General features: G+C 53.4%; 1 protein-coding gene across 1 annotated transcript in view; it reads right to left on the reverse strand.

The window, feature by feature from the left end:
- Positions 1 to 236: 236 nt before the first annotated feature.
- ACAP2 (ArfGAP with coiled-coil, ankyrin repeat and PH domains 2) overlaps positions 237 to 25663 on the reverse strand; it is a 48679-nt gene continuing 23252 nt past the window's right edge. The window contains exons 9-24 of the mRNA XM_056852092.1: positions 23828 to 23902; positions 20844 to 20956; positions 16246 to 16297; positions 15351 to 15451; positions 13400 to 13505; positions 12494 to 12702; positions 11271 to 11340; positions 10278 to 10372; positions 9339 to 9517; positions 8166 to 8254; positions 8037 to 8040; positions 6180 to 6367; positions 5928 to 6037; positions 4789 to 4899; positions 3697 to 3758; positions 237 to 340 (exon numbers count right to left, since the gene is read on the reverse strand). Of these exons, the coding sequence (XP_056708070.1) occupies positions 237 to 340; positions 3697 to 3758; positions 4789 to 4899; positions 5928 to 6037; positions 6180 to 6367; positions 8037 to 8040; positions 8166 to 8254; positions 9339 to 9517; positions 10278 to 10372; positions 11271 to 11340; positions 12494 to 12702; positions 13400 to 13505; positions 15351 to 15451; positions 16246 to 16297; positions 20844 to 20956; positions 23828 to 23902 (1668 nt within the window). The remainder of the gene's footprint in view (positions 341 to 3696; positions 3759 to 4788; positions 4900 to 5927; positions 6038 to 6179; positions 6368 to 8036; positions 8041 to 8165; positions 8255 to 9338; positions 9518 to 10277; positions 10373 to 11270; positions 11341 to 12493; positions 12703 to 13399; positions 13506 to 15350; positions 15452 to 16245; positions 16298 to 20843; positions 20957 to 23827; positions 23903 to 25663) is intronic.

Genomic DNA, 25663 nt, shown 5'->3' on the forward strand with positions numbered 1-25663 from the left:
GGGCAGCAAGAGTGTCGCAGACGCAAAGGGGACCCACCAGTTTAGAGGATACCCCTCCTTCTCAAAAATTGTCTCTGGCTACACCAGCCGCACTTCTCGGACAATGGAACTGCCAGCAAGACAAACATGTAACCAAAGCCTTTTTATGTATAAAAAAGAGAAAGGGGTGGGGGGAGAAGTACAGCTCTGCATGGGGGGGGGGAGCATCAGGGTCACTGCTTGCTCTTGTCTGCCTTTCAGGGCTTCCCTGCGTCCGGCGGCTGAAAGCGTTTCAGCTTCTCGGGATTGTTGGATGCCATTTGCGAAAAGTCACGAAATATGTCCTGGTAGGTTTCGTCTCCTGTGGAAGGAGGAACAAGCTTAGGAAAGGCAGATTCCAGCAGCCGAGAGGGAACTCTGCGCCCCACTACGCCCACACAGGCTTCTGATCAGCCTAGCAAAACGGATCCCGTTTTCAATGGTGAAAATCTTTTTTCCTACGCATTCTTTCCCCCAATGGAATTGTGCACTTGCACACAGAATCTAAACGCTCTTCCCTAACACATAGCATTTCTGTTGGGGGGGGGGAAAGCCTGCTGTATTCCCCCACAGCCTCAAAAAAAGCAGCACTTTGTTGCTGGGAAATGAACCCCAACCCCCAACCCCAGCTAGACCCTCCATGTGCAACAGGACTTGCTCCTTGAAATGGCCGCGGGTAGCGTCTTCTGGGCAGGACAGGCACCAACATGACAAGACACATGTTATCCCCCACACACAGCCCACTGCCTTTTTAAAGAAGAGTTGGTTTTTATATGCCAACTTTCTCTACCACGTAAGGGAGACTCAAACTGGCTTACAATCACCTTCCCTTCCCCACAACAGACACCCTGTGAGGTAGGCGGGGCTGAGAGAGCTCTAAGAGAACAGTGATTAGCCCAAGATCACCAAGCTGGCTTCATGTGGAGGAGTGGGGAATCGAACCTGGTTCTCCACATTAGAGTCCGCCGCTCTTAACCACTGCACCAGCCCTTGGATACTGGCAGCTTCTCCCTCTGTGATGCAGGTCTCCTCCCTGCCCCATGCCCAAATATAAAACCCTAGTGATAAAAGGAAGGTGTGGGGCTCTCCATCAAGGGAGTCCTGCTGCCAGGCCTGGCCCCAGTGGCCCACACCTAAACACATGGCACACATTTTCTTTGCAATCCAGAGGCCGCCTGGGCAGCATGCATACATCGGGGAAAACAAAGCAGAGCCAGACTCTACCTGAAGAGAGGACCTCGAGCGCAGCCACAGAGGGGAAAGCTCAGAGTTAGAAACAGATGGCAGAATGGCAAGAGCAAGAGCGAAGACGTGGTTATCAAGACGCAATGGGCAGGAGGGTGGGGAGGAGAGAGCAAGAGGAGGCTTTGGGGGCTGAAGGAATGTGGGGGAGGAGAGACCGGCCTGCACTCCCAGCTCACAGGTCGAGCCCCTCCTGGGTACCACTGCCAATTCCTGGAGCCCCCCCCCCAGGTTTCCAGGGGGCTGCTGGAGCCCTCCAAAGGTCAGGCATGTGGCCACTGTCTCTTCTGCAATTGAGAGGAGAGACAGAATAGAACAGAATCACAGAATCAGAGCTGGAAGGGGCCGTACAGACCATCTAGTCCAATGCTCTAGACCAGATGCTGCCGTCTCTTTTCAGCATTTGTGCTATGTTTTATTAGAAGGAAGAGAGTTCCCAGAAGCAGCAAATCAATTAATGGGGCATAAGTAGGGCCCAAAGCTGAAATCTCCAAAGCTGTCCCCACGGCCGCATTTTCTTTCTCTCTCACACACACAAAGTTAGTCTCTTATCTCTGTGATTATTATCAAGTAAACCAGGATGAGGCTGTGAGCTGCCATTCACCTTCTATGTAAAGGGGGGAGAAGCATGTCTTTGGGCCGTTCAAGGTATTAAGCAGAATCCCTACAAAGAGAAGGGAGTCAAAGAAAGCGGCTCTCCAGCTCCACACTGCAAACCCAACATTAGAGGCGTGCAATGCTTCACGTACCGGCTTGGATCAGAGTCTCCGCTTTCCTTCCAAACCAAATTTTGGTGCCTTCCCTTCCCACAAACTGAAAAGGCTCCCAAGCAAAATAACACAGCAGAAAAAAAAGAAGTCAAGAGAGCCTTGCAGATCACCAAGAGAAGGAAGTTCTTGGGCCAGTTTGGATTCATTTGGAACCCGCTGGGAAGTATTAGAGGAAGGGCGGGCCAGTGGCTGCCTTTCGAACACAGACCCCCTTAGGGACTCCTCCTCATGAATTTCCAAGGAGAAACGTAGCACGCTCCCCACACCCTCTCCAGCCCGGCTTACGCCTGACACGTAACGCAGCACTCCCCAGATCTCACTTTTTAGATCTGGGGGTCCCCAACCTTTCTGCACCTGTGGGCACCTTTGGGATTCTGACATGGCGTGGTGGGCGCAGACACAAAACGGGTGCCAGCTGAAGGAGGCGGGGCCAGCCACAAGATGGCTGCCACAGTGAAGATCCTTGTGCTGTGGTAGCAGCTGCCGCCAAAGCAACATTTTTAAAAAAATATGCAAAGGAATTCTAATCTCCAGTGGCCAATCAGAAGCCTAAATTGGCAAAAAACCCATCTGGCCCTGCCCACTTTCTAAAAACACTTGATGGGCATCACCACATTGGGGACCCCTGTTTTGGATCAATCCCTCAGCTGAGGATCCAGGAGAAGCTTTGTCTGTCTGCCCAGCAACACAACGGAGCTGTTAATGGGGCCACAACCCGCCCCCCCTGACAAGAGGGCCCACTGTGGCAGCCCCAGCCTGTTACCGAGGTTCTTTTAGCAAGAGCCCTCAACGGACGTGCCGCTCTCTGCTTAAACCATCCATGTGGAGAGCAGTTTGAGGTAGGAGGAGTGGACGACTCCATTCCTCTTTGCCTGGAAGACTGATTCTTTTTCTGTCTTGGACCGGAAGCACCGATCCAGCTCTTCAACGCTCAGCTGAGGCACGCTGAGAGCACCGCCGTTTCTACTAGTGATGATCTCAGAGGGAGGACCAGGAGGCCCCAGAAAAGAAGCCCCTTGCCGGCACCTCTGGCAACACCAGAAGACGAAGCCTTCGAAGCAGCCTGCGTGTGTGGTGTGGAAGTGCAGTATGATTTGCACGGGAGGCGGGACTCCCAGTGCAAATGCAGAAAAGTTATGCAAAGGGACTTATTTGCCTAATTTAACCAGCATTTCTGAGCGTTTTTTGGAAGTGCAGAACGCACGTTCCACTGCTAACCCTCCCCAGAAGAAGTGGCAGCTCTCCCAGTGGTATTCCCACACAGACCTCGGGACGACGTTACTGTTTGAACACACTGAACCAGCATCTGGGGCCCCACATTTGTGCTGCAAGGCCCAGCAGAGAACAGCAACCTGGCGGGGCCCCGGGGGAGGACCTGCAGAAGGGGGCACACCTGTCCGCCCCACTGCCTCTGCAGAGGTCACTCCTTGGGGGATGGGGTGGGCTAGGGGACCCAGCCCTTCCTGGGTGGCTGCCCAGTGCTCCTACCCACACCGGCCTCCTGGACCTGCCCTCGGTCAGTCCCAAACGGCCCCCGCAGCCTGCCCGCAGTAAGGAGAGGTCCCCTGCGGCTCAAAGGACTACGCCTCATCTAGCTGCAAGCTGATGAACTCCTGAATGCATTTCCTATACTGCATCTCAGTGTGGTTGTCAGTGGAGGGTTGACCTGGCTGGCCGTAGAGTCCTTCTGATTCCCGCATCTCTTCGTTCATCCTCGCTAAACGCAACCTGTGAGTGGAAGGTTGGAAAGAAGAGGAAAATCAAAGGCAGGATCCAAAGACTTGCAGAGCCGACAGGGTGGCTTCAAATCCCCGTGACCCCCAGCTCCATGCAACATCTGTTTCCCAAGCCCATTCCCAAGCCCATCTCAGCTCCTCAGCAAAGGCCCAGGTCTAGGCAGCCTGGCCATCTGCCTTCTATTAATTTATTTCATTTATTATTTACACTTATATTTCACCCTCCCCCTCCATAGCAGGGCTCAGGGCAGCTGACAACATAAATATAATACAAGTAATTTAAAACTGTTAAAAATGAGAACTATAAATATACTTAATTACATCTAAATTATCATCACATTTAATAAAACAACACAACAGCTGCCGTCCCCCCAAGATTAAATCTCAAGTAAAATAAAAATCATACAGAATCAGGGGGTGTATAACTGCCAACCGTTAGGACAGGCTGGGGGCATCTCTACTGAGACGGGACTAGCTTGCGCTTGGGCTATTTCATTGCATCAGACAAGAAATTCTCAGTCTTTGGGGGTTTGTTTCAGCCATATGAATTAAGTTATGCTAAGAATAAGGGGAAGAAGAGTTGGCTTTTATATGCCGATTTTCTCTACCTTTTTTTAAAGGAGAACCAAAATGGCTTACAATCTCATTCCCTTCCTCTTCCCACAACAGACACCCTGTGAGGTAGGTGGGGCCGAGAAAGCTCTGAAAGAACTGTGACTAGCTCAAGGTCACCCCAGCAGGCTTCATGGGGAGGAGTGGGGAATCAAACCCGGTTCTCCAGATTAGAGTCTGCCGCTCTTAACCACTCCACCATGCTGGCTCTCTACGTGTGCGTGTGTGTAGGGGTGGGGAGGTCGCGACTAGAAACACAAGACAGCAGACGCGGTCTCTGTATCAAAGTTATGCTGAAGGCCTGGAACACGAACTCGCAAGATCTAGACCAGAACACCTTGAGAAGGAGGGGTCCCTGCCGCCCACAGAACGTGGCCCTGAAACCACACAAGACCAAGCATGGCACTTACAGCGTCACAATATCTGCGCTGGCTGCTTCTAATGCGACACTCAGGGGGTCTTTCCCTTCCTCGTCAGTGGCATGCTGATTGGCACCTCGTTTCAGGAAGAGGCACACTTGCCTGTCCAAGAGAAAGTGCCCAGCTACAGCATTTCCAGCACAGATGCAACAGGGCCTGGCCCCTCACCCCCACCGCAGAGGCAGCGGCAGCAAGGAGAGGAGCTGGCCACAGAAGGAAGAAGAGTTGTTGTTTTTTATGCCGACTTTCTCTGCCATTTAAGGAAGAATCAAACCGCCTTACAATCACCTGCCCTTCTTCTCCCCACAACCGACCCCTCTCCCCACTTTCTCTTCCCACAACCGACCCCTGTGAGGCTGAGAGAGCTCAAAGAGAGCTGCGACCGGCCCAAGGTCACCCAGTAGGCTTCGTGTGCATGAGCGGGGAAACCAACCCAGTCCTCCAGATTAGAGTCCGCCGCTCACGTGGAGGAGCGGGGAATCAAACCCGGTTCTCCAGATCAGAGTCCACTGTTCATAATCACTACACCTCACTTACTCTGGAAAGGTGTCTTCAAGGAAAAGGCACTTTCTGAGAAAAAGCCTCCCCCCCATAGGCAGTTTAGCACTTGTTCAGATGAGCAAGGATAAAGGCTCTTCGGAAACCCGGGACTGTTAAATTACTGAAACATGGTAGAGTTCGCAGAGGAGGAAGGATACCTAAGAACTGAGTAGAGCTTACTCATCGAGCACGCGTTATAGAGCTGGAATAATCCAATTTTTTTGTATAGCTCTTAATAATTGATATAGATTTCCTTCCCCCACCCCTTAAGGCCGGCATTTGTAAAACCCGCCTGAAGCAGGGGGCCAAACGACCGCCAAGCGGAGCGGGAGGCGTCTTCAAGGGAAAGGCACTTTCCAAGGAAAAGCCTCCCCTGGCAGTTTGGGGCAATTTAAGCCTCTACTGGCAAGGATCCAAAGGGAAGAGGCGGGAGAGGAACTCAGCAGCCTTAGAGCAGCTTCCCCTTTGGGGAAGCTAGAATTTATTCATCCAGGAAAAGAAATGTATTCTGCCTCCAGATTAGAGTCTGTCACTCTTAACCTCTACGCCATGCTGGCTTCCCCAAGAAAGGCAAGTATGAGGTCACCTACCCTGTGTGCCCCAGAACCGTGGCATGGTGCAGAGGCCCTCTGCCTTGGGCATCCCTGAGGTTCACGTTGGCGCCATTCTGGAGCAGGAACTCGCAGCTGACCAGAGAGCCCTGTGAAACGGAGACACAAGACCACCCCGGGGGGGGGGGCTTTTCAGCAACGTTGCTGGGCTCAGGCAGCCCCCCCCATCCCAAGCCAGCAGAGCCATGAGGGGGGGAGTTGCCGGGTCCCGACCCCTGCAGCAGCACTCACCCCACGGACTGCCTGGATCAGAGGCGTGGATCTGCCCTCTGCCTCATTGACCCAGTTCACTGCTGCCCCGTGGGCCAGGGCCTCCGCCATCTGAGGGAGGTTCTTCTCGTAGGAGGCCTGGTAGAGCCACAGCCCTGTGGCGGACTCTCTGGAGTGACCAGCCGTGACGGCTTCCTGCTTCTCACCTTCTGAAAGCGGAGAGATGGTCAGACGAGCTCTGCTGGAACCAGCCAAAGATGACCCATCTTGGCTCCCGTAATGGTTGACCCAACTTCCCTGAAAGCCCATGGAGGCCAAATCCTCCCCCTGGCCACTGGCATTTGCAGGTATACTGCCTCTGCACATGGAGGTCCCACACAGCTACTGTGGTTGCAGCCCTCAATGGGCTTTCTAGGAGGCAAAAAGAAAGGGGGGCCCACCAAAAGAAAACGGAGACAAAAAGCAACAAATGGTGCAAGGCAATTAAAATGTAATAAATAAAGTACCCCTACGCGTTTTGCATGAGCTTCCTGAGGGGGATCTTCCTCTGCTCAAGCATCTCATGCAAGCAATAAAACAATTGCATGGGACGCCTGAGCAGAGAAAGATCATCCTGAAAAAGCTCGTGCGAAACGCGCAGGGGTACTTTATTTATTACATTTTAATTGCTTTGCAACGTTCGCTGCTTTTTTGACTCCGCTTTCTAGGAGGCAGCAAATTCCCGTAAATCCTACTCTCGGCACAGGCCGGCTCCAGCATCTCCAGAAGTGCTAACGTTATGAGGCCCTGTTTCCTTTGGGAGAGGGGGCTAGAGCAAGAGATCCACCTAGTCCTGCATCCCGTGGACAGACAAAAATGGTTGATCTTCTAACCTATATATGTAACTTGTCGATAAAACTGCTGTCTGTACTGAAGGACTGGGGGGGATTTTGGGTGCTGTCAACTCACAGTTGACTTATGGCGACCCCGTAGTGATTTCAAGGCAAGAAACGTTTGGAAGTGGTTTGCCATGGCCTGCCTCCGTGTCACGACTCTGGTGTTCCTTGGTGGTCTCCCATCCAAATACTAACCAGGGCCGACCCTGCTTCGCTTCTGAGATCTGATGAGATCAGGCTAGCTTGGGGCTATCCAGGTCAGGGCAGTTCTTCCCAGTCAGGGCCACCAAGGCAGTGAACCATTAAAAAGAGAACGTTATAAAGCACATTTAAAAACCAACTAAAGCACAAGAAAGATACACCAGAAGCAACCCAGGGAATTACAGGCCAGGTAGAAGAAGTAGTAGTGTTGGTTTTTATATGCAGATTGTCTCTACCTTTTAAGGAGTCTCAAGGCACCTTAGAATCTCCTTCCCTTCCTCTGCCCACAACAAGCACCCTGTGAGGTAGGTGGGGCTGAGAGAGCTCTAAGAGAACCATGACTAGCCCAAGGTCACCCAGCTGGCTTCATGTGGAGGAGTGGGGAATTGAACCCGGTTCTCCAGATTAGAGCCCGCCACTCTTAACCACTACACCACGCTGGTAGACTAATTTCTGTCCCAGGCAAATTAGTAGAAACTGTAATCAAAGATAGAAAGAAGAAGAGTTGCTTTTTCTAAGCCGACTTTCTCTACCACTTAAGAATCAAACCGGCTTACAATCACCTTCCCTTCCCCACAACAGACACCCGGTGAGGTAGGTGAGGCTGAGAGAACTGAGACTTGCCCAAGGTCACCCAGCTGGCTTCATGTGTAGGGAGTGAGGAAACCAACCCAGTTCATCAGATTAGCCTCCACCGCTCATGAGGAGTGGGGAATCAAACCCGGTTTTCCAGATCAGAGTCCACCGCTCCAAACCACCGCTCTTAACCACTACACCACGCTGGTGTCCCAATGTGTATCACCTGGCTGAAATTCTCTTAGATCGCTATTCTCTCATCGGTCTCCTCACCCAAGTAAGGCAGTTTCCCCCCATGTTTCCTCACAGAGGGATTCCCCCCGCCCAGCTCCCAGGAGAACTTACCTGCCTCTACCTCGTACAAGGTATTTGCGGATACAGTGGAGGCCAAATGCTCCCTGCTTTCCTCTGCGCTGTGCTGGAATCCGCTGTCGTTGCTTCGCACTGTTGGAATAAAGAGCTACTGTGGGGAAAGGAAGCGAGGAGAAGCAGCCCGATTCCCTGACGGGCCAGGAGGCCGCTGAAACCAAGCTAAACTCCGTCACTTTGGCTTCGAAACCGCTGAGAATGAAACAGTCATCACCGAGAACAGCCCCGAGCGCCCTCCCCCCGCCCCAAGCAAGGCAAGCAATTGAAGGAAAGGAGACGCAAGAACCTCTTATTCCCTCACAGAAGCACGCGGTGGCGGATGAGAAGGGGGGGGGATCAGAGAGGGCCGCCCTGCGTGTGGCGAGTCACGAGAACCGCTTGGAGAAGGGTACTTACTACTACGCAGTTTTGAGGAGGTATCAAAGTAGGAGAAGAGCGAGTCTAGCTCATCGGGACAGAAGAGAGACTCCCGCTTGGCCTCGTCGCTACTAACACCGGCCACTGGGGAACATGCGAGTTAGCAAAGCAGAGGGCGGGCAGAAGGGGCGGAGGTGGGGAGAAGAGGAGGCCGTGGGGAGGAAACAGGCTGGTTAGTACCCCGCAGAAGGCTCGCGTTCACACACACACGCACTTCCAACCCTGACAGAATTATGATGGTCTGAGGGCTTCCCCAGACAGAGGGGTCTCTCCAAGCATCGCCCCAACCGTGTGGATCTCCCTGGGAAATGGAGCCTTGACCGTCTCCCCACTGCATGGCAGAGCTTTTCCTCTCCCATTAGCACAAGGCCTTCCACCCCCCAGCTTCCGCTTCCCGCTGCTCTGGCATTCGCTTCCTTTCCCCCTGCCATGCCCGCCAAAGGGGCCCCCGGCCAACCACCCTCTACAACAAATCCCAGCCAGCCAGTGCAGCCCCTTCCCGCCCTCAGTCGGGCCTTCCGCTGCACTCCCCTCTTGCCTTGGACTGGAGGGCGGCCGGTGCTGACAGCGGCACCCCTGGGCCTGTCTGGGCACGGCCAGGAGGACAAGTGGAGCCCCAATTCGGTAGGAGCCCTCCCTCCTCCCTCTCCCCAGGCCGAGGGGGGGGGAGCCGTTCAGTTTTCTTGTTCTGAGCCCTTGCGCCCCCCCCCCCACTCACATGGATGCGTCAAGAAACTGGTACCTTTAGGAGACTCAGCCAGAGTCTCATTGGCCCCTGGGGGCTTTTCGGGGCCGCTGTGCCGTTTCACTTCTTGGCTCGGAGGAGGAGCTTTCACTGCCGGACTTTCCGAGGAGGAGGGGCCTCTTTCCACAAACCTCCGGTCCACGTACTTTGCCCGGACGTAGGCTTCCTTCTCCTGCCTGCACGGAGGAAACAAGCCGAGTAGCCCTCAGCTTTGCTTGTGTGATCCGCCCCCCACATAAGAACATAAGAAATGCCCTGCTGGGTCAGACCCAGGCCCATCAAGTCCAGCAGTCATAGAATCATAGAGTGGGAAGGGACCACCAGGGTCATCTTGTCCGACCCCCTGCACAATGCAGGAAATTCACAAGTACACCCCCAATGACCCCTGCTCCAGGCCCAGAAGATGTGGGGGACGGACTTTCCGGGATCCTTGGCCCATCTGGCCTGGAAGAGAATTGCTTCTTGATCCCTAAGTGGCAATCAGCTTTACCCTAGGCGTGTAAGAAAGGGCCACAAGAGCTGGACACTTACGCAACCCTTCCTGCCCTCCCTCTCATGATCTGCCTAAGTTCACAGGATCAGCATTGCTGACAGTCTGTTCACTCAGTGGCCAGCCAGGGGTCTCCAGGAAGCCCACAAACAAGACGACTGCAGCAGCACCATCCTGCCTGTGTTCCACAGCACCCAATACAACAGGCCTGCTCCTCTGACTGCTAGTCCTAAACGCTCTTCAGCCAAAGATGCAGCTTCCAGACCAAAACAAGAGAACAGCTGCATTCCCGCCCCCTCCATACACCTCTTAAATATTTCACGTCTTTCTCCCCCTCCAAAGGAATAAGGCGAGGGTCATTTTCTGCCCAGCAGCTCATTGTTGTGGTCTGGTCCAGTACCCATTTTTTTTGTGTTCGTTCGCAAGAAAGCAAAGACCGTTTGTACCTCTGGCTTCCAGGGTGGGGCTTCTTCACTCCCATTTTTTCATTCCGTGCTTCGTACACCCTGTTTATGACGTCATTCCCCAATTCACACATGAGCTGCAAGAAAAATGGCAACGAGTTTACCAAACAGCCGGGTCTAATAAGGTTCATCTTCATGTCTTCTGTGCAGTCCCACATGGGAACTGCGCAGGCGCAGGCCAACCACGGGGATATTAAAAGCTTCTATAAAGCCTCAGCTCTTCAGAGCGCTCCCCTCCCCCCAGCTGTTAGAGTGACCCAACAGGTCACCATAAAGAACAGGCAAGACCCCCCCCCAAGCCATGACAGCCCTCCAGCTATGGTCACCAGGTACCCCTTGGCCAACGACGGGGGATGGGGGGGTAGGGTTACCAGATCCAGGTTGGGAAATGCTTGGAGATTTTGGGGATGGAGCCTGGGGAGGACAGGGACCTCAGTGGGGTACAGTGCCATAGAGTCCACCTTCCAAAGCAACCATTTTCTCCAAGATCTCTGTAGTCTGGAGAGGAGCCATAATTTCGGGGGGTTCCCAGGCCCCACCCGGAGTTTGGCATCCCTAAATCCAGCCCATCTGAACAGAAGTTGCTTCCTCACGGCACTGGGAATACCAGCCAGACTTCAGCAGAGGGAAAGGGAACTGTTACCCCCATGAACGCATATGCACACCGGAATGGGTGTCAACAATCCTGGCACCTTCTGCATCTACACCCTGGTGCCAGTGGCTATGAGGGGCTTCCCCAACACTGCTATTTGGCCAGCCCCGAGGAAGAGACGCCCCCCCACCTGGGACATGGAACCAGGCCAATCGCTATCCGCTTCTAGATGTGGCCCCCACAGTCAGAAGCAGGACGGGGCATCAGCACTGGCAGCTGTTTCTCCTGAACATGCTTTGAAGCGCCAGCCCTGCCCACGCACAGGAAACCGTCAGTGGCCAGCACCCGATGCCCCCCCCCACTCCATTCCCTATGGCCAGTACCTTGAGAAGCTCCGGCTCCCACGAATCGAGGGTTAAGGACCGGACTTTGGAAAAATGGACCCCCAGGCTCCTAAGCGGAAAGAAATAGTCATGAAAACAGGGGAGGATGGAGGGTCCTCTTAAGAACATAAGAAACACCCCACTGGATCAGACCAGGGTCCATCAAGTCGAGCAGTCTGTTCACAGAGTGGCCAACCAGGGGCCTCTAGGAAGCCCACAAACAAGGCAACTGCAGCAGCATTATCCTGCCTGTGTTCCATGGCACCTAATATATTCGGCATGCTCCTCTGATCCTGGAGAGAATAGGCATGCATCATGTCTAGTATCCATTTTGTCTTGTAGCCATGGATAGCCCCATCCTCCATAAGAAAATAAGAAAGGCCATGCTGGATCAGACCCAGGCCCATCAAGTCCAGCAGTCTGTTCACACAGCGGCCAACCAGGTGCCTCTAGGAAGCCCACAAGCAAGATAACTGAAGCATTATCCTGCCTGTGTTTCACAGCACCTAATAATGTAGCCATGCTCCTCTGGTATTGGAGAGAATAGACATGAATGTAAGAACGTAAGGAAGGCCCTGCTGGATCAGACCAAGGTCCATCAAGCCCAGCAGTCCCAACATAATTGAGAAAGTGGCAAAATACCTTCAGAGTGTCATAAAAGTACGACAGGACAAAACTCAGGGATGAATATTGTTTATGTTTGTAACATTATTCGAGCCATATGTAATACTTTATTGTATAACTTAAGGTTTCTTTTTTATGCCATTAAAGGTTTTGGTATTGGACTGCAGCAGCACCATCCTGCCTGTGTTCCACAGCACCCAATATAATAGGCATGCTCCTCTGATATTAGAGAGAATAGGTATGCAGCATGACTAGTATCCAGTCTAACTAATAGCCATGAATACCCTTTCCTCCATGAATATGTCCACTCCCCTCTTAAAGCCTTAACATAAGAAACATAAGAAAGGCCCTGCTGGATCAGACCAAGGCCCATCGAGTCCAGCAGTCTGTTCACACAGTGGCCAACCAGGTGCCTCTAGGAAGCCCACAAACAAAACGACTGCAGCAGCACCATCCTGCCTGTGTTCCATGGCACCTAATATATTCGGCATGCTCCTCTGATCCTGGAGAGAATAGGTATGCATAATGACTAGTATTCCATTTTGAGGGGGCCTGGGGGGCTCAGAAAGGGAATAAGGACCCCCCCGGCCTCTGCCCACCTGTGAATGCCCGAGCACTCGATGCACAAGGTGATGCCCAGGTTGATGCTGGCCCACCGCGGGTCTGCTAGGCCACAGTCACAGCAGACAGCGTTGCCGGCGATGCTCTGGACCCTCTGGAGGGAGCTCTCCCCTTTCAGCAACTTCTCTCTGGTCTCGGCGCCAAATTCAGGGCTCCCCGCCGACGGGGCTGGCTTTCGCTCCACCTTGTGGAAGACGCACATGAAGTCAAGAGGTTCCCCCCGCACAACTTTACCTTCCCCCCCCCCCCACGGCTTGGCCCACCGGGAAGTCTTTGCCAAGGTAGCCCCTTTCTGCAGTGTGCCTGGTTGGAGAGTGGCACGCGTCCGAATGGGGGGCTGATGGGAAAGGCAGCCGCATGAACGGCAGCACAAAACACAGCCTGCCTTCATAAAAACATAGGAAAAGCCCTGCTGGATCAGACCAAGGCCCATTAAGTCCAGCAGTCTGTTCACACAGCAGCCAACCAGATGCCTCAAGGAAGCCCCCAAGCAAGATGACAGCAGCAGCATTGTCCTGCCTGTGCTCTCCTGCAAGGGAGCTTGGCTTTGACCAGCCAAGGAAACTCACTTTCGTGCTCAATTCAACTCCTGCCTGCAGAGTTCATTTGAATGAAACCTGTCCAGTAGAAGGAAAGGTCTCCAGTTGTGGACCGTCCAGCAGAAAGAAGGGTCACCAGTAGTGCTCCGCTGCCTCCCTACGTTCCTCCCCTTCTCCAGTTGTGCCGACTAAAGCTGGGCCCAGCTGCCCCCCACACACAACTGTCCTGCGGCCACCTCTGGGAGAGCTCTTCTTTTTTGTCTCCTCCTCCTCCGCTGCCAAAAGACCCTTCTGGCCCTCTGCACCCTTCCCCGAAGTAGTCAGAGCTGAGTTAGTTCTACTTGCTTCGGACTCGTCCCCCTTCTCCCGGTAGGCGGTGGCGATGCTGGCCTGCACCGCCTGAATCCACGCCTGCCGCAGCTTTTCCGAATCAGCCTGCAGGATGCAGCTTCTGCAAGAGAAAGCGGCAGGGGCTTGCATCTGCCGGCTGGATTTCCCAGCAGCAACCAGCCCTGCCGCCGCTCCCCACACCTCCCAGGCTGCCCCCTCCAATGCAGTCAGGACCCAGCACAATCCGGGTAAAAGGCCGGAGGAGAGGAGGAATGGAAAGTGCCGACCACCAAGGCTTGTTGCCAGAGACCACATGACCCCCCCCTCCCTCCCAGAGATGACATATTTCTGCCTTGAGACAAGCCAACCCAATAACTTATCTGCAGCTCCATCAGAATAACTGAAGCCAACAAAATAAAGCCCCTGGCAGAGTTCACTCTCATTTTATAGGCTTGAGCTCCAGAAGAAGAAAACCTGGTTTTTATACCCCGCTTTTCTCTACCTTTAAGGAGTCTCAAAGTGGCTTACAATCTCCTTCCTCTCCTCACAACGGACACTTTATGAGGAAGGTGGGGCTGAGAGAGTTCTCAGAGAACTGTGACTAGCCCAAGGTCACCCAGCAGGCTTCATGTGGAGGAGCGAGGAATCGAACCCGGTTCGAACCCGAGGAATAGAGTCCGCCACTCGTGGAGGAGTAGGAAATCAAACCCAGTTCTCCAGATTAGAGTCCTCTGCTCTTAACCACTGCGCCACGCTGGCTCCCTAATACTCATGCTGGCTCTCCAATGACAGCATCACAGAATCATAGAGTTGGAAAGGGCTAGAGGCCATCTAGTCCAACCCCCTGCTCAACGCAGGATTATCCTAAAAGTATCCCTGACGAGTGTTCGTCCAGCCACGGCTTGAAGACTGCCAGTGAGGGGGAGCTCACCACCTCCTTAGGACAGCCGATTCAGTGGCAGAGAGCATGCCTCAGACACGTTCCAACTTTCCTCAAGGAAGCCGGACATTCTGCAAGTGTCTGTTCTTGGCGCCAGCTGCCAGCACCGGCACAAATGCCAAATGGGAGTGAGCAGGGAGCTGAAATAGGGGGGGAAAGGAGGATTTAGTCCCTCCTCTTCCCCCAAAGGGGTTTTTTAGGAGGGGAGGAGGGGTAGAAGGGGCTTGTGGATCAAGCGTCCCCTCTCTCTTAGACTTAAGACAGTGCTTCATTTCTACTGTAAACGTCATTGCCGCTGCTGACCTCCAAATGTCTTGCCCTAACATTAGAAATTGGATAATTTTCACCCCCTACAGACCAGTGCAGAGTTTCCTTCTAGATTTCTGCTTTGTTTCAGATTTCTGCAAGTCCTAATCCTATCGTCTCACTTATGAGATCGCCCATCCTGTAGATATTACTGACTTACATTGTGAAATTCCACCTTGAATCTCAGTGAGAAAGGTGGACTATAAATCAGGCAAATAAAAATAAAACAATAAATACATTCTGTTCTCATAGCTTCACTGTGAGGGAGGCCAGGTGGGGCACTGTGAGGTTCATGGCTCAGCAGGAATTTGAAGAAGGGGAGTTGATTTTTTATAAGCCAATTTTCTCTACCACTTAAGGGAGAATCAAACCGGCTTACAATCACCTTCCCTTCCCCACAACAGACACCCTGTGAGGTAGGTGGGGCTGAGAGAATTCGGAGAGAACTGTGACTAGCCCAAGGTCACCCAGCAGGCTGCATGGGTAGGAGTGGAGAAACCAACCTGGTTCACCAGAATAGTCTGCTGCTCATGTGAAGGAGCGGAGAATTTAACCCAGTTCTCCGGATTAGAATCCACCGCTCCTAACCGCTACACCCCAGGTCCGAGTCTAGCAACCTACATTCCCAAAGCGCTAGAGAGAATCTTTCAGCAGTGCTTGAGCTCTGCGGGCCAAACACCAGCATTCCTACAACTGAGCTCTCAGAGGACTTCTCCTTACTTTGTCGGAGAGACCACCTCGAAACAGAAGCGCCTCTCGATGTCCTCGCAGGGCTTCACTGTGCAGAGCCGCAGATCTTCGACAACTACGGTGGGGTTATCCTAAAGAGGGAGGATGAGAAAGGTGATCAGATCCCATCTGCTTGCTGCTGCCGCCGGTCCCCCCGCCCCCGATACATGCTTAACTAGAATGCATGGACCACCCTAAAAGACCCCTAAGTGGCCATTCTCAGGAGGAGGAAATGGAATTTCAGTACCCTGTCCCCACAGTGGACGATCTGCTGGTTTGGGCTGGTGCGGTGCACACACTGCTAACCCAGTTCCTAGCAGGGGACAGTGTGTTTGAAAGGGGCCTAGGTACATTCACAGAGGACAGGCCCATCCGTGGATATTAGCCGTAAGTGTCTAAAGGAAACCTCCATGACCACAGACAGAGAAACTCTGAATGCCGGCACTAGCGGATAACATTGCGGGAAGGTCTTGGCCACTATGCTGTATTGTTGGCCCTCTGAAACAGCTGGGTGGCCGCAGTGTGAGATGGGATGCTGGACCGGCTGGACACCTGGTCTAGCAGGGCTCTTCTTACATTCTGATGTTCTTATGAAGGCCTCAGCCTCTATGCCCTGTAGTCGGCCCCTCCCTCCAGAGGAACTGGCTGGGCACTGTGTGAGACGTGATGCTGGACTAGATGGACCCCTGGTCTGATCCAGCAGGGCTCTTCTGATGTTCTTATCAGTAGGGCTCCTTATCAGGGAAAAGGCCTCAGCTGCTATGCCCTGTTTTTGGACCTCCAGAGGAACTGGTTGGCCACCGTCTGAGAAAGGATGCTGGACTAGACCGACCACCGGTCTGATCCAGCAGGGCTCTGCTCCATTTAGAGAACGCACGGGACTCACCTTAAACTTCTTCTGGTACACCAGCTGATTATTCTGTATAGAGAACCAGCGCCTACAAAAGGGAAGCAAAGAACATCACTCTTCTTGCTGTAAGAAACCAAACAGCGAGAGGAGTGTGGCCTCCCAAACAGCATCAGGAACTCTGTCACTAACCAGGCTCCACTCGATTCATCAGTATGGCAATGAAAGCTTTGAGCAGAGATTAAAAGTTGAGAATCATAGAATCATGGTTGGAAGGGACCACTAGGGTCATCTAGTCCAACCCCCTGCACAATGCAGGAAATTCACAACAACCTCCCCCACACACCCCCAGTGACCCCTACTCCGTGCCCAGAAGATGCCCTCCCTCTCATGATCTGACTGAGGTCATAGAATCAGCACTGCTGACAGATGGCCATCTAGCCTTTTAAAAACCTCCAGGGAAGGAAAGCTTACTACCTCCCGAGGAAGCCTGTTCCACTGAGGAAACGCTCTTAACTGTTAGAAAGTTCTTCCTAATGTCTAGACGGAAACTCTTTTGATTTAATTTCAACCCGTTGGCTCTGGTCCGACCTAGGGCAACAGAAAAAGACTCGGCACCCTCCTCTCTATGACAGCCCTTCAAGTACTTGAAGATGGTTATCAGATCCCCTCTCAGTCTTCTCCTCTCCAGGCTAAACATACCCAGCTCTTTCAACCTTTCCTCATAGGACTTGGTCTCCAGACCCCTCACCATCTTGGCTCCCCTCCTCTGGACACATTCCAGCTTGTTTACATCCTTCTTAAATCTGAATGGCCTGGGGGGTGGTAGGGAGCCGGGGGAAGCTCTAGGAGAGATGGGACCGAACACCGAGGATTCCTTACGAGCTCTCTGGCGACTCACTCTCAGCCTCACTTTGCCAGGTGAAAAAACGGGGATGACGCTGGCCCACCTCGCAGGGCTGCTGAGCATGCCCCAGAAAGCAAAAGCAGCCCAAATGATCTGCAAAGTCAAACTGCTGAAGAGGTCAGGAGTAAGTCACTCTTCCTCCCCCAGTTCAGCTCACTCGGAGGGGCCGAGAAGAAGCCATCCCTGGGGGGCGGGGTGCTCTTGGAAAGCCCGCACTAGAGGAGTGTTGCCCAGGCACACTGAAAAAAGGGAGGGGAGAGCATTTCCTTGGAGGCCTGCCCCTTCCTTCCCAGAAGAGCACCTGCCGGTCAAGGGGACACCAGGATGGGATCTGTTGCCTCTTCACGCCCTAAGCAAGAGACAACTCCGTTCTGACCAAGATGCAGAGGCACTGACCAGCATCAGCAAAGAAGGAATCCCCCGTTCAGCACAACACAACCGGCACTCATTGCAAAGGGATGCTAGGCTTTGTCAGTCCAAAGCAGCAGCTTCACTCAAGAAGTTAAATCGACACACAGCCAACTCGATCAGACCCAACTTTACACTGTTAAAAAGCATCCTGTGACTGCGGGGCATTGAGCAGACAGCTAATCAGGCCAGGGTGCAGATTTCTAGAACCCACAACAGGAAAAGGAGGAAGAAGAGTTGGTTTTTATACCCTGCTTTTCTCTACCTTAAGGAGTCTTAAAGTGGCCTACAACTGCCTTCCCTTCCTGCCCACCCCCCCACAACAGACACCTTGTGAAATAGGTGAGGCTGAGACAGTATGGAGAGAACTGTGACTAGCCCAAGGTCACACAGCTGGCTTCATGCGGAGGAGTGGGGAAACTAACCCAGTTCACAGATTAAAGGAAAAGTAGGGGTACTTGACTAAGAAGAAGAGTTGTTTTTTATATGCCGACTTTTTCTACCACTTAAAGAAGAATCAAACGGGCTTACAATCACTTTCCCTTCCCCTCCCCACAACAGAGACCCTGTCAGGTAGGTGCAGCTGAGAGTGTGACTAGCCCAAGGTCACCCAGCTGGCTTCATGTGGAGGAGTGGGGAATCAAACCTGGTTCTCCAGATCAGAGTCCACCGCTCCAAACCACCACTCTTAACCACTACACCATGCTGGCTTGCTACACGTTTCACAATTTGCTTTGTCAGGGGATCTTCTATAGAAACTTTTCAGCTCCCTTGAGAGCTAAGAAATTTCTGCAGAAGATCCGCTGACGAAGCAAATTGTGAAAACGCGTAGGGATCAAGAAGAGCTAAATAAACCCTCAAGTCTTGCACCTTGCTGTCCTGTCTTCTGAAAAAAAAAGGAGCGCATGAAATAGGAGAAAAATCACGAATTTGGGAAGGTTGGGGCTTTGCAAAGGGGATCGTTCTGAGCACGCTTGAGGGGGGCCTCAACCAGGAAGAGCCCAATCCCCCCAGTCAGTTTCCAAACACACGCACACACACACTCCAAAACGGCCATGTTCCCAGGGCCATGAGCGAGGGTAACCTTCATGCACATGTGCAGAAGGCGTCTGCCTCTCCCCACACCACATCCCGCCGGTGACCCAGAAGCCGTCAAACCTGTTTCAGCCAGTGAGGTGGTGGGCAGCAAGGGCCCTTCCCGAGTGGGACGGAGACACTTCCTTTTATCCATGGCAAGTCACACCTGAGTGGAAAGCGAGGGCTACATGCAGAGCTTGCATGCAGGGCCAAAGAACAGGGGGGAGGGGGAAGGGATGCGAGAAGCTGGCTGGTACCTGATGCGATCGGGCCTTTTCCTGTCGTGTGGAAAAAACGGGGCAGGGTTAAACATAAGAGGGGAGGAGGAGAAGACGAAAAGAACGCAGAGAACACCCCAGCAAAACAACCGCAGAAGCAGCAAGATGTGAGGATGCAGCGGGGGTTAAGGCGACAGAGGGAAGGCGCCCTCCTCAGCTAAGCAAACCGATGGCGGGATGCAACTTTTAATCCCCCCTGCATGTGTACCGTCTAAGGCAGGAAGAAGAGTTGGTTTTTATAAGCCAACTTTCTCTACCACTTAAGGGAGAATCAAACCGGCTTACAATCACCTTCCCTTCCCCTCCCCACAACAGACACCCTGTGATGGAGGTGGGGCATAGAGAACTGTGACTAGCCCAAGGTCGCCCAACTAGCTTCTTGCGGAGGAGCGGGGAAACAAATCCAGTTCACCAGATTAGCCTCCGCCGTTCATGTGGAGGAGTGGAGAATCAAACCCGGTTCTCCAGATCAGAGTCCACCGCCCCGAACCACCGCTCTTAACCACCACACCACGCTGGAAAGACCCTCTGAGAAACACCATTAGGAAGGCCTCCACAGCACTGCTGTGGGTCCAGCCGCACGTGCTGATCGAAGGCGTTGAGAGAGGGCCCTGGTGTGTCAAGCGTCACAAGCACAGCAGCTGCGTCGCTCAGTGTCACTCCTAAGCGCCACAGCCCGCACAATCCGCCGCACATTGTCCTGGGATGGGAAGTGGTACAACCCACATGCAAAGCAGCCCTTGAGCGCGCCAAAGGGCCCCTCAGCAGAAGAAGGACTGCGCTGTTGCTGAGTCTTCAAGGGCGGGGCCCAGAGCTGGGAAACGAGGGGAAGCCAGTTTGCAGAAGCCTGAATCTGTTACATCTTCATTCCTGGAGCAGGGGAAAGGCTTCTCACATTGTAGAACAGGAAGAAGAGGAGCTGGTTTTTAAATGCCAACTTTCTCTACCACTTAACGGAGAATCAAACCGGCTTACAATCTCTTAACCACCACGCTGGCACAAGGGGCAGCCCGTTGATTAGCAATGGTTTAGACTCCATGCTCCTGCACACACAAACACACACACAGTCAGAGCGAAGGGGAAAGGCGACAAATATGGAACGCGCCCACAGCAGCCGCCTTCCCCAGAACGTGTCCTGCTCAGAGGATGTGCTGGATGGAGCAGGCACCTCGGCCTGTGTGTCCCCGTGAAGGAGGTGTTGGGCTGCCCAGCCAATCTGCATGAATTGGCATCCAGGGGAACGCCATCTCCTACCCTGTGCCCCCTCAGCCTGCCACTCCTGATACCTGCTTTTAGGGTCAAAGGGCAGTGAATTGAAGCCAAAGCAAACAGCCTCCAGGGGCAGCTTTCAAAGATGTGACATCCCAGATGTGACTGACAGACGAGACTCAGCCTCTGAAAATTTCACCCTCGTGGTTTCCAGGGGTCCCAGGAGCACCTACCTAGGGTCTAGGCAACTGGTCAGCAGCAACCAATCACTGACCAGGCTAGGAAAAAAGGGATTCTGCCACAGATCTTAGGGAGATCATGAGAGGGAAGGCATCTTGGCCATCTTCTGGGCATGGAGTAGGGGTCACTGGGGGTGTGGGGGGGAGGTAGTTGTGAATTTTCTGCATTGTGCAAGGGGTTGGACTAGATGACCCTGGTGGTCCCTTCCAACTCTATGATTCTATGGGTCACTGGGGGTGTTAGGGGGAGGTAGTTGTGAGTTTCCTGCATTGTGCAGAGGGTTGGACTAGATGACCCTGGCGGTCCCTTCCAACTCTGATTCTATTCACAGCAGAGGAGTGCTTTAAAACGCCAAGCTGGAGGAAACGTGAAGCGTCCTCCGGACTCCCAGCCGGACGGTCCCTGGGCTCGCAGACACATCCGGAATAGGAGGGGGAGAGGTGGCAGGAGCCGTTCACAAAAAGCACACACGGCAAAGCCCAGGCGGAGAGGGAAAGGGAAGCGGGAGAACACGTCACCTGTTCCAGGTCTTGAAGGCGTTGCTGGCTCGTTTGAAGAGGTATCCTTCCATGACAATACCATTGGCCGCGTCGACGTTGTATTCAAGCTTCGTCTCATCGTTGGAGAAATCCTAGTGGGGAAACAAAGTCCTACTTCGACAAAGTGCCACGTGGGCCAGAATCCAGCAGATCCTTGGGAAAGCCTCCAAAAGGCTCTGCCAGGCACAGCCAAGACTGCGGGTGAAGAGTGTGAGCGAGGGGGACTCGCCAGGCTGTGGCACTCTGAAGAAGAAGAGTTGATTTTTATACTCCGTTTTTCTCTATTTTTGAGGAGTCTCAAACCGGCTTAAAATCACCTCCTCTTCCCCTCCCCACGACAGGTACCTTGTGAGGTAGGTGGGGCTGAGAGAGTTCGGAGAGAGCTGTGACTGGCCCAAGGTCACCTAGCAAGCATCACGTGGAGGAGTGGGGAATCAAACCCGGTTCTCCAGATTACAGTCCGCCGCTCATGAGGAGTGGGGGATCGAACCTAGTTCTCCAGAATGTCAGGCCTTTGTTGTTAGCAGGAGTAAAGGCTCTTTACATGAGTAGGCCAGGTTCTGGCTACACGTCAGGTCCTTGGTTCTCATGCCTGTAAACTCTGTGTACAGTTTCGCTCGTCCTGTTTTCCACAGCTGTGCTCTGATGTTTAGTCTTCCTTCCTGGGAATCGCTTATCTCGGGGTTGCTTAGCCATGTTTACCTTCACAGCCTGTAGTGCTTTTAAACATGTAACCTATGTTTCGCCATTACCAGCCTCACCTGCCTGTAGGCAGTCAGTCCTTTAATCTGTCTTTTTGCTCCTAATAAAGTATTACTGCTTCAGAGCTACCTGCCTGGATGAGTTTGTTTAAGGGATGCTAGGGACGGACGCCTGATCCTGACAGATTAGAGTCCGCCTCTCTTAGCCAATACACCACGATCCTGCTCATACTCACAAGAGGGGCCACTGCCACATGGCAGACTGGGCAACTGCAGCAGCCAGAGAGGGGGGTGGGTGTGGGACCTGGAATTGGGAACGTCCAGCTGGACCGTGGGGGCTCCTGAGCCGCTGAAAGGCACCGTCTAAGATATCTTCCTCTGCCTCTCCCACAGAAGGCATCAGGAGGACAGCTTCTCTTCCCTTTAAAGCGCTCAGAATGTGAAAGCGAGCTGGCCGTGCGTTCCCACTGCCCAAGCACTCTCCCAGTACTGGGACTCTGTGGTGGCAAACCACCTGGGAAGGGGCTGCAAGGGCAGACACACAGACAACCCCGCCTGGAGGACAGCCAGAGAGACCCAGCGCCCAAGCCCCCCCCTGACCAGACAGGCTTCCATTCTACACCCATTTGGGAGCAGGACGCATCCGGCCACCTTTCAGGCTGGGTCCTGGTGACACAAGCCTCTCCCAGAGTCACCGGCTGGGAGCCTCGCATGCCACGGAGAGCGCGGAAAAAGGCAGAGGTTGGTCCCCAGGAATATGGTGGAGGAAGTGAGACCCCTCCCCTGGGGACTACAAGCGGCTGGCCTTTGTCCCCACTCAGTGGCTCCAGCTTAGTGGAAGCCAATAACCCGGGAGGGCCACTGCGCCGCCTGATGGAGCAGGCCGAAGGGGGGAAGTCGCCTGGGGGCCCCAAGTGGCCTCTGCGTTTCCCCTCAAGAGACTTTTGCCTGAGACCCTGGAGAGCCGCTGCCGGTCTGAGTAGACAATACTGACTTTGATGGACCAAGGGTCCGATTCAGTATAAGGCAGCTTCATGTGTTCATGAGCACAGGCGACTCTGCTGAGAGCTACAGTTCCTGGCATTCCAAGACAGAGAGACAGTCTCCTTCGGAGCAAGGCGCTGCCTCCTCGGCTCTGCCTTCCCAAGCCTACACCGGCTGCTCCTGGAAGCTTGGCTTGGAAGAGATGATGCAAGAACCCCCCCCCCCCAAAAAGCAGGTTCTTGGGTCAAGCCAGCATCAATCCGTTATGCTTGTCAAAGGGACACATGACTACCCACTAGCCAGCCGGGGTGATTGCTTCTCTCCGTGTGGGGAGGTCATGTGAGGCACGCCATTGTGAGCCAGACTGTGAGACTACCAACGGTGTGCCCTGGGAATCACCCGCCTCCCACAGGGCAAGCGAGGCTCAAGGGGGCACCTCTCCACAGAGTCAGCAGGTGGCTCAAGGTCTCCTTCCGAACTGGCTTCCTCTCACTGGCTTGTCCAGAACTGCCGCCTGAGCGACCTCGGAGGCGCTCAAGCTCACCGCAGAAGGCACCCCCGCGCCCGCATCTCCTGAGTCTTCCTCAAGGATCTGTGCTCCACCTTGACACACGGGCTCAGGTCTCAGCTCCGACACCGGCTTCTGCTTGGGGAGAGTCGGTGTGGAAAGCGGACCCGGTTGTGGCTTCCTTCGCGCTCGGACAGACTATGGCCCCCTTTGGCCGGACAAGGCTACATTCAGCCAGTTCCGGCCCTCGTATCGCTCAGCCTCGCCTCCTCTGCCGGACGGTGGCTCTCCAGGGCCTCAGGCAGAGAATGTCCTTTGCTGCAGCTACCTGAGGACTCATAACTGGAGACACCAGGGACTGAGTGGGTGACTGTCTGCATGCAAAGCAGACGCACCAAGACAGAGCTACAGCCTCATATGGCCGAGGAACATCTATGCATCATGTCCCCACTGAAGGGCCAAGGCTGCGATCCACACAGCACCTCTGGAAATTCAGAAGAGTTCTCAAACGTACCCTTTCCTCCCATTCTTCCTGCCAGCAGCCATGCAGCAGGGCTCTGGAAACCACCTTTCAAACCCACTGCTGGGGTGGAAAAGCAGTTTGTGACGTGGCAGAGAGGTTCCTGTGTAAGGAGCAGAAAAGCAAGAGCCCTGCTGGGCACACAGGCCAGGCTCCAGAACTCTGCACCACCCGATGGGAGTCAGGCAGCGTCCTGCGTGTGACTGGGGCCCTGGACAGTCCACGTCTGGGCCTCCCTGTTGGTAGGTACCTTTTGCTGAATGGTGGAGTGCTTATGCTCCATCTCCCTCTTCTCCCTTGCAGAATCCGCTGCCAGACGGTCCAGCTGCAAAAAGGAAGAGAAAAAAGGGCACTTCAGGGGGAAAAACTGCTGGGAGCCACTTGGGGGACTTACGCGGGTGCCCCCCCGGAGAGGTACCTGGGCACCAGCGACCCCGCCTGCCCTCCCCCGCCCCCAGGAGCTTTCCTGACTACGGCTGGGCAAGAGACCTGTCCTGCCTCCTGCCTCCCCTTCCAAGGAGCTGGCAGCTTTCAAAAATAGCAGCGGTGCCAGGGACATGCGGCTGGTGCATCGCGCTGGAGAAAAAAGGATGACTCACGCCCGAGCAGCTTTAGCAGCCGGCTGGCCCTCCCCTCCCCTCCCTCCTTCTAGCAGCAGGAGCCCTGAGCCAGAAGCTGGAACGCCACCTCTCCCGCAGAAGCAGGGCAGAGGACCGAGCTCCCAGGCAAGAGCAGCATTCAGGCCCCTCAGGGTACAGCTAGACAGGATCTTCCTTTCCTTCCAAGCTCCCATGACCCACAGGTCTTGAGCAGTTAACAGGGAGGGATTTTTTTTCTATTTCTTTCAGGAAAATATGGTGGAGAGATTTTTGGCCACTGCCAATGTTATTCTTGCATCTGTGTCCACCTTTCCTTTCCTTTATCCCTTAGAAGCTCCTTGATCCATTGATCTTGAGCAGCGTGATTTTAGATCTAACGATTGAGGGATATAAGGACTGAAATAAAACTTGCCACTGACAATGTAGCCTTGGGATCCCTGTCACTTAATAAAAAAGCCATTATGTCAGACACAGAGGCATTGGATTTACATGTTAAAAGGGGAAAGATATAACGCGATCTAAGTTCCTCATAAAAGCGGCACTCCAAAAGGGCACGAGCTAATGAATCAACAGAGCCAGGAGACCAAGGACAGGTCCTGTCTGGGCATAGTATATTCAAAATTCTGCCCTGCATGACCATAGAGGGGTTAGCATTCAGTCTAGCTAAACAGAAGGCTCTAGAAAGACGAGGTAAAAAGGTAAAGGTCCCCTGTGCAAGCACCAGGTCATTCCTGACCCATGGGGTGATGTCACATCCAGACGTTTACTAGGCAGACTTTGTTTACGGGGTGGTTTGCCAGTGCCTTCCCCAGTCATCTTCCCTTTACCCCCAAGAAAGCTGGGTCCTCATTTTACCGAACTCGGAAGGATGGAAGGCTGAGTCAACCTTGAGCCGGCTACCTGAAACAAACTTCCGTCGGGATCGAACTCAGGTCGTGAGCACAGCATGGACTGCAGTACTGCAGCTTCCCACTCTGCGACGAGGGGTTGTCAAATAACAAGTATAAGCGGGCAAACTGTGTGGTGGTGGTATTCCGAAAAACTGAGATGAACAAACACGGCGATCTCTATCCACCGGCAAAGAGGGGACTATTTTATCATCTGTTATGGTGGCAGGTAATTTCGTTAAAATAGGAGTGATCCACTGGTCACGTTGGAGTTTAAAATGGGGACACTCCAGCATCATATGAGATAGCGTATCAATTTGCTTCATGTTACACGAGCAAAGTCTTTCAGGGTAGGGTAAATGTCCAAATCTTCCATTTAGCACTGCTGAAGGTGTAGCGTTCAGACGTGCAAACATAAAGGTTCTTCAGAAACCTGGGACTGTTAAATTACTGAAATATGGTGGAGTTCGCGGAGGAGGCAGGGTACGCAAGAACTGAGTAGAGCATACTCTCCGATCACGCATTGTAGAGCTGGAATAATCCAATTTTTTTGTATAGCTCTTAATAATCGACATAGATTTCCTTTTCCCCATGCTTAAT

The sequence above is a fragment of the Euleptes europaea genome, chromosome 6 (assembly GCF_029931775.1).
Source record: "Euleptes europaea isolate rEulEur1 chromosome 6, rEulEur1.hap1, whole genome shotgun sequence".
NCBI classification, from domain to species: domain Eukaryota; kingdom Metazoa; phylum Chordata; class Lepidosauria; order Squamata; family Sphaerodactylidae; genus Euleptes; species Euleptes europaea.